The sequence below is a fragment of the Vanellus vanellus genome, assembly GCF_965231255.1.
Source record: "Vanellus vanellus genome assembly, chromosome: 9".
Taxonomy (NCBI): domain Eukaryota; kingdom Metazoa; phylum Chordata; class Aves; order Charadriiformes; family Charadriidae; genus Vanellus; species Vanellus vanellus.
The window spans coordinates 17,950,184-17,957,637 of NC_138914.1; the positions used below are offsets into that span (position 1 = coordinate 17,950,184).

A 7,454-nucleotide genomic window follows, 5' to 3' on the forward strand; every position below is an offset into this window, starting at 1 on the left:
CCCTCCCTCCCTCTCCCCCGGACTTGCCCCGCACTATAGTGCCCACGAATCCGGCCCGGCTCGCCCGCCCCACTCACCTCAGGGCTATCGTAATCGCGGCTATCGTAGTCTCTGTCATAGTCTCGGCTGTCGTAGTCTCGGCTGTCGCGGCTGTCGTAGTCTCGGCAATCCCGGCTGTCGTAGTCCCGGCAATCGTAGTCTCGGCTGTCGCGGCTGTCGTAGTCACGGCAATCACGACTATCGTAGTCCCGGCAGTCTCGGCTGTCGCGACTGTCGTAGTCTCGGCAGTCCCGGCTGTCTCGACTGTCGTAGTCCCGGCTGTCGTAGTCCCGGCAGTCTCGGCTATCGCGGCTGTCGTAGTCTCGACTGTCGTAGTCCCGGCTATCGTAGTCGCGGTAGTCATCGTAGCGGTCACCGCGGCGCTCCTCACTGGACCTCTTATAGTCAGAGTCCCTGCGCCGGCTCCGGGACTCCCGCTCATCACGGTCCTCCCTTTCCACGATGGAGCCATACCGGCCGCTCCGCTCCGTCCTGCTCACGCTGCGGGGCACACCGGGCCGAACTCAGAACGAGAAGAGCCCGCAGCGACCCCCACCATCGCTCACCCGCCCGCCCCCTCCCCTCCTCCTCCTCCTCTCCCCATCCCTCCCCGCTCTCCCACCCACGCTCACCGCTTGTCCGAGCCCATGCCGCCGTCCACGATCCGCCAGCACACAGCGCAGCGCTAACCGCCACCACGGGGCGCCGAACACACGCGCACAACCCCTCAGTCCCTCGCCACAAAATGGCGCCGAGGTGACTGGCCGTCTTCTACCCAGCAGGCACCGCGCCCGCCGCCTGGAAGTTTCCAGGCGGTGCGCAGGCGCAGCGGCGGCCGCTCGCCGCGGGGCACGCAGGGACCTGTAGTGCGGGGCGGGGCGGGTGGCAGTGAGTGTCCCGGCCGGGGCTGTGCCTCCTTCCCCCCGCCTTCCTGTGGATCTCGGGGTCACAGGACGGTTTGGGTTGGGAGGGACCTTCAAAGATCACCCAGTCCGACCCCCCTCGGCCCAGGCCAGGGGCATCCTGTGCTCGGTGAGGTTGTTCAGAGCCCGGTCCAACCGGACCTGGAGCACCTCCAGAGATTGGGCATCCACAGCTCCTCTGGGCAACCTAGGCCAGTGTCACACCACCCTCATCGCAAAACATTTCTTCCTTTTGTCCAATCTACACCTGCCCTCCTTCTCTCTTAAACCGTTGCCCCTTGTCCTGTCACTACAGGCACTGGTAAAAACTCTCCATCTTTCTTTATATATTGAAAGGGCACAGCAACGTCTCCCCGGAGCCTTCTCGTCTCCAGTCTGAACAACCTCAGCTCCTCCAGGTTGCCCAGGTCCCTCTGGATGGCATCCCTTCCCTCAAGTGAATGCACTGCACCACTCAGCTTAGTGCCACCCACAATCTCACTGAGGGGACACTCGATCCCACTGTCTGTGTTGCTGGAGATATAAAACAGTACCGGTCCCAGCACGGACCCCTGAGGGACACCCTCCTTATTGGTTTCCACTTGGACGTTGAGCCATTGACTATAGAAGTGGGGAACCTCTGGAGAGGGTGGTGGGCCCGTGGAGGGGCCCTTTTACCTACGGATGCAGGCATGGAGAAGTGAAGGAGACATAAAGAAAAGGGAGTCCTTGGGGAAGCACCTTTCCTCCCCCAGGCTCGACACCATCCTCCTGCTTGGGGTCTCCACTCCCTGTGTTCTCACCACCCCACATTCAGTCCATCCCCGTCCCTTTAGCGAGGCAGTGGGTGGCACATGGGGCAGCAGCCTCTGGTCTCCTCCTGCCACTCATTGCTTCTCACTCATCTCACCCACCCCGACGCCGGCTCCTCTGTGGGCTGCAGTCCCGTTGGGGGAGTACCCGCCTTGGTAAAGCTAGATCACTCTTTCTGCCACCCCCAGGGAAGACATGGGGCTGTCCCCTCGCCTGCCCTGCCTCCGGCCGAACTCAGGAGCTACAAAGCTACCGCTGCTGTGGCTCCAGCAGCATTGCCCCCTCCATGTCTCCAGCAAGAAGGGCAGCTCTGCCTCCTGCCCGTGCCATCAGCCCCACAGCCACTCCTTCCCGGCGACGTGTGCCGCAAGGCAGTTTGCAGGCAGGAGAAGGCAGCGCTGGCAGCGCTACCCTTCATGCCACGCTCAAACGCCAGCGCCAGGTCCTCCTCCCTGCCTCATCCCGCAGCCCTGCCTGCTTGGCAGGGACCCAAGAAATGAGATTTAACACGCAAAATGATGACGCAGGATGATTTTAACACTTGCAAGGCTGTTTTCCCTGCCCCAGGGCACAGCGGGGAGGGGGTGGGGGGGGGAGTGGATGGAGGGGAGCAGCCGGCGGCAGGGTGACCCCCTGGTCTGGGGACAGGCAGGCGGGCAGGGTGGCCTGCCACAGGGTGCGTGCGCTATCCGGGGGCGTGACAGCTGATCCTGCTGTCATCCCTCTTCCCCAAGGAAAAAGTCTCCCTCCAGGCAGGCTGCCCAACCTGCCCGAAGGCTCCTCACCGGGGAGCAGCCGTGCCTGCTGCCAGTCTCGCCAGCCCTGGGTAGAGGGAGCAGGTAGGACATGGCTGCTCCCTGCTCTGCTGCCCGCTTTGCTGCCCCCTGCACCCCCTGCTCGGCTGGGACAAGGAGTGGCATAGGAGATGAGGGGCTGCCTGAGCCCCCCCTGTGCCCAAATCAAAGCACCTCACTCTCACCCTGCGGGGTGCTGCACCCCTTCACTGGGCTTGGGGGGGGATTTGTTTGGGGGGGCGCTGCATGCTTTCTTCTCCTGCACAGCCCTGGGGGCACAGGGTGGGGGGAGCCTTGGGGACACACTCTTATGGGTTGGGGGTCCCTGGTGAGGGGTGGTGGGGGTCAGGTAGGGCTCTCCAGGCTCCCCCTGCCTCTCCAGTGGACCTTCGTCCACTTCCAGCTCTTCTGACCCGAGTTTGCTGCGCAAGCAGCCGTGCCCCCGCCGCACTTCCCTGTGGCTCCATGTCACTGGGCTGCGCCTCCCCTTTGGGCTCCCTTGGGGGCTGGGAGGTGCTGAGGGGCTCTGCCCCCCACCCCGAGCAGAGGGGCAAGGCTGAGACATTTCGGAGGGAGAGGTCCCATCCCCTCCTCCAGCCTGGCTGTGGGCTGGAGGCGTAGGGAAAGAGAGGCACAGCCCAGCCAGACTTTCCCGGAAGGACAGCTCGGCATCTCTCACCTCCCGCTCTGCTCCCCCCGAGGATTTTGCTGCCAGATTAAGGCTGCGCTGGCTCCACGGGGGTGGCTCAACCATGGCTTCCAAGCGCCACGCATCCCTCCCGAAGCAGCCGGATGGCAGGGGCAAGAAAATGAAGGGGGAAGGGGAAGATGACGCCTGGAGCTCCACCTTGGCAGCCCTGAAAACAGCCCCCAAGGAGAAGCCCCCCGCCACCATCGATGGGCTGTGCCCCCTGAGCACTACACCGGGTGCCCGGGTGAGAGCAGGGCTGGGGTACCCAGAGGGGCTGGGACGGGGGAACGTGGGCAGGAGGGTTTGAGGGGGTCCCAGGGTAGCCCCCGCCCTGCCAACATAGGAGCAACCCCAATTTTCCTTGCAGACCCCCCCTGCATCCCTGCTGGGACAGTTCTGCACACACACCCCCCATCCCCAAACGCTGCCCAGGTGCCAGCCCGGGCTGTGCTGCTCACTGTAGGTCTACGAGGACTATGACTGCACCCTGAACCAGACCAACATCAGTGCCAACAACAACAAGTTCTACATCATACAGCTCCTTGAGCATGACAGTGCCTACAGCGTCTGGAGCCGCTGGGGCCGTGTGGTGAGTCCATCCTGGCACCACTCGTCCCCCCCCCCCCCCCCCAGTTGTCCTCACCCTGCCTTGGGACCCCCAAAGGTCAGGGACAAGCCTGGTTGTCCACATCCCTTGTTCCCAGTCCTAAAGCAAGCAATCAAGTGGCTCTTCTATAGCCCCTTGTTGGTGGGACTTCAAGGACTTGTCCCCACACAATGGTGCCAGCCTACCTGGGAGACATGGCACCTTTCACTGTGGTGACAGTGAATGTGACACCCCAGCAAGGAGTCCCAAGCTGGAGCAACCCCCAGACATGGTGCTGGTGGCTCAGCACATTCCTGCTTGCTGCCCCACAGCCCTGCCATCACAGCCCCCCCCTGTTCCCAGGCTGCTCCCCCCAGCATGCGGCTGGTAGAGTAGGGTGCAAGGGGGGGTCCTGACCACTGCTGTCCACTGCCAGGGGGAGGTTGGCCAGTCCAAGCTCATGCCCTCTGCCTCCCTGGAGGCCGCCAAGAAAGACTTTGAAAAGAAGTTTCGGGAGAAGACCAAGAACAGCTGGGCGGCAAGGGAGAACTTCATTGCCCAGCCAGGGAAGTACACGCTCATCGAGGTGCAGCCAGGGACTGGGCAGGAGATGGAGGTTGCCCTCAGGGTGAGTGTGCCAGGCAGCCTGGGTGTCACTACGGAGGGGCGGTCCTCACATCCCACCCCTGGCCCACTGGGCACCAGGACTTCCAAGTGGGTCAGCAGGATGGGGTGGGTTTTGAAAGGGGCGGGGTACACTTGAAACAGCCTGTGGGCAGAGATTTGGGACTAATGGGTTGAGATGGAGTGGGAGGGCATCCCAAGGAAGAACCAGGAGCTTCTGGGTGGCACCACTCATGGAAAGCGGAGGCAGCACCTGCCCATCTCTCTGCTGCCCAGGGGCCAGGCTCTCCCCACTAAGATGGACAGCTGCAGTGCTGTGCCTCTGCAGCCTCTTGTGGGCTCGCGGGCGGCATGGTGACATTGGGGGTCTGCAGGTGGATGGTGTAGACGGGGACAGGGACAAGGTCTGCAAGCAGCGGGTGCTACCCTGCACCTTGGACAAAGCCACGCAGGACCTGGTGTCCCTCATCTTCAGCAGCGACATGTTCCGGGATGCCATGCAGACCATGAATATCGGTAAGAAGTGATGGGTGGCATGGGGTGGGTCTGGGGGCAGCAGCCGGGGGATGCAGGTGTGGAGGCAAATGAGGCAGAGGTGCCAGTGGATTTTAGACAGCCCAGCACCTGGTGGGACTGTAGATCCGTCACGCTGGGTGTCCACGTCTGCCCATGGTGATGCTGGAAGTTATTGGAAGTAGCTGCGGGGCGGATGGGTTCATCCCTGTACCCTTCCCTGTATCCCTGGCGAGACGTGAAGAAGATGCCACTGGGGAAGCTGAGCAAGCAGCAGATCGCGAGGGGCTTTGAGGCGCTGGAGGAGCTGGAGGCAGCGCTGCGGGAGCAGCCCCCCCAGCCTGCCCGCCTGGAGGACCTCTCCTCCCGCTTCTACACCATCGTCCCCCATAACTTTGGGCGGGCACGGCCACCCCCCATCAACTCTCCCGACGTGCTGCGGGCCAAGAAGGACATGCTGTTGGTGAGATAACGGGGTATTTGGTAGGTGGCATCCCTCCCCAAGGAGGGCTCCTGCCTGTGGGGCAGGGAGGTGCTGGCAGGAGGCTGAGCTTGCCCTGGTTCCCCTGGCATGGTCCCCAGCACCGGCGGTGAGGATGTCCCTGGTCTGTGCCTGCCAGGTGCTGGCCGACATAGAGGTGGCACAGAGCCTGCAGGCGCAGAAGGTGAAGGAGGAGGAGGAGGAAGTCATCCATCCGCTGGATCAGGATTATGCCCTGCTCTGCTGCCAGCTCTCCCTGCTGGAGCCGGCTTCCCGCGAATACCAGGTGCTGCTTGTGCCCCATGACTGGGTGCTACAATGCCTGGCTTGTGGGGACCCCAAATGTCCCCACTGCCCCATGGAGTCTGTGGGCATTGCTGGGATGGCTGCCTGTGATGACACTGCTTTCCTGCCTCCCTCCCTGGCAGCTGATCCAAAACTACGTGGCACAGACCGGACACAAACTCCACGTCCTCAACATCTGGCAGGTGGCCCGAGAGGGTGAGGTGAGAAGAAGGAGTTGCTTATCCCTGTCCCACAGTGAGGAAACCCTGGGTGCACACCAGGATGGAGCTTTGTCTGCGTTAGGGCTCCGGGCATCTCCACCCAGCGGAGCTTGAGCACCCTCTCCCCTGCCCCTCCAGCCTGGCACTGGGATTGGGCTGGGGGCGTTGGGTGGTGGTCCCCCACCCCCAAGCACTCATGTGTCCCTCCATGGAGAGCCCCTTAGCTCTATATCTCTCCAGGATGAGCGCTTCAAAGCCCACAGCCTCCTGGAGCACCGGCGCCTGCTTTGGCACGGCACCAACGTGGCGGTGATCGCGGCCATCCTGAAGAGTGGGCTGCGCATCATGCCGCACTCAGGAGGGCGCGTGGGCAAGGGCATCTACTTCGCCTCCGAGAACAGCAAGTCAGCCTGCTACGGTGAGGGTCCGGGGCCCACAGAGTTTGTGGGAGCCCAGCTGCCTTCGCGTACCCCCTGCCAGGCAGCTGCTGGGCATGCCAAGCCCCTTCCCTGCCGTGGCAGCCAGTCCCTGCATGCCAGGGTGACCTGGGCACAACCAGAAGGGAGCACCAGGGCTGGTGCCATCATCCTCATCCCTTTTTTCCCATGGCAGTGGGCTGCACGTCCAAGAAGGTTGGCATCATGTTCCTGACGGAGGTGGCCCTGGGCAAGCCCTACCGCATCACCTGTGATGACCCCACGCTGTGTCAGCCACCTGCTGGCTACGACAGCGTCCTGGCCTGTGGCCGGACAGAGCCAGGTGAGCCTGGGGCAGGAGAGGGTGTGGAGGTCTGTGGGGCTGGGGCAGGCATGGGGCCGAGGGTGGAGAGTCCGGATCTCGGGCTTGATGTGGTGGTGGGGGGTGTCTTCTTGCCCAGACCCTGCGCAGGATGAAGAAGTGCTGCTGGATGGCAAGAAGGTTCTGGTGTGCCAGGGCAAGCCCATCCCCATGCCCACCTACAAGGACTCCTCCTTCAGCCAGAGCGAGTACCTCATCTACCAGGAAAGCCAATGCCGGATCCGCTACCTTGTCCAGCTCCAGTTCTGAGGGTGGCTGGACACACCATGGCCCCATCCCAGCACCAGCTGATGATGCCCACCAGCCCAGAGCACAGTGGTCTGGACTCTCCAGTCACCCCACCTGGGCCTTGGCAAGGGACAAGCTGGCATGAGGCCAGAGCTTGCTTTGACCATGAATAAAAACTGTGGGCCTTGTACCAAGTGGTGCCGGAGCTTTCCTGCCTGGCGAGGCGGGTGCGGAACAGAGAATGGTGGTGGTGGGTCCTTGCAGGGATGGTGGTGGGTGGCTCTGGAGGGACTCCAACCTGTTGTGGCTGTCCAGTGCTGGCAGCCTTCAGGTGAAAGCTGGTGGCTTTGCAAGCCAGGTGCCCTCATCACCTTCGCAAGACACAAGGCTCATCCCCATCACCATGGCATCAGAGCTGCAGAGGACGAGCAAGATATGCTGCCCTGCCTGGGCATGGAGGAGCTCGTCCGTGCATTTGG

At 62.9% G+C, this 7,454-nt stretch overlaps 2 protein-coding genes across 2 annotated transcripts in view; one reads left to right on the forward strand and one right to left on the reverse strand.

Annotated features, from left to right (window-relative positions):
* RBM5 (RNA binding motif protein 5) overlaps positions 1-822 on the reverse strand; it is a 15,558-nt gene extending 14,736 nt beyond the window's left edge. The window contains exons 1-2 of the mRNA XM_082487570.1: positions 672-822; positions 78-540 (exon numbers count right to left, since the gene is read on the reverse strand). Coding sequence (XP_082343696.1) covers positions 78-540; positions 672-688 — 480 coding nt within the window. The 5' untranslated portion in view covers positions 689-822. The remainder of the gene's footprint in view (positions 1-77; positions 541-671) is intronic.
* Positions 823-2,499: 1,677 nt separating this feature from the next.
* Positions 2,500-7,147, forward strand: PARP3 (poly(ADP-ribose) polymerase family member 3). The gene is made up of 11 exons (XM_082487884.1): positions 2,500-2,593; positions 3,250-3,483; positions 3,703-3,828; positions 4,262-4,453; positions 4,824-4,965; positions 5,199-5,425; positions 5,583-5,729; positions 5,872-5,949; positions 6,190-6,367; positions 6,562-6,708; positions 6,827-7,147. The coding sequence occupies exons 2-11, from the start codon at positions 3,301-3,303 to the stop codon at positions 6,994-6,996; spliced, it is 1,590 nt and encodes a 529-aa protein (XP_082344010.1). The 5' UTR covers positions 2,500-2,593; positions 3,250-3,300; the 3' UTR covers positions 6,997-7,147.
* Positions 7,148-7,454: the final 307 nt, after the last annotated feature.

Coding starts and splice junctions, on each gene's coding strand:
- PARP3 (XM_082487884.1), top strand. CDS start 3,301: ATGGCTTCCAAGCGCCACGCATCCCTCCCGAAGCAGCCGGATGGCAGG. Junction 5,730..5,871: donor CGGCTTCCCGCGAATACCAG/GTGCTGCTTGTG, acceptor CCTCCCTGGCAG/CTGATCCAAAACTACGTGGC. Junction 5,950..6,189: donor AGGTGGCCCGAGAGGGTGAG/GTGAGAAGAAGG, acceptor ATATCTCTCCAG/GATGAGCGCTTCAAAGCCCA.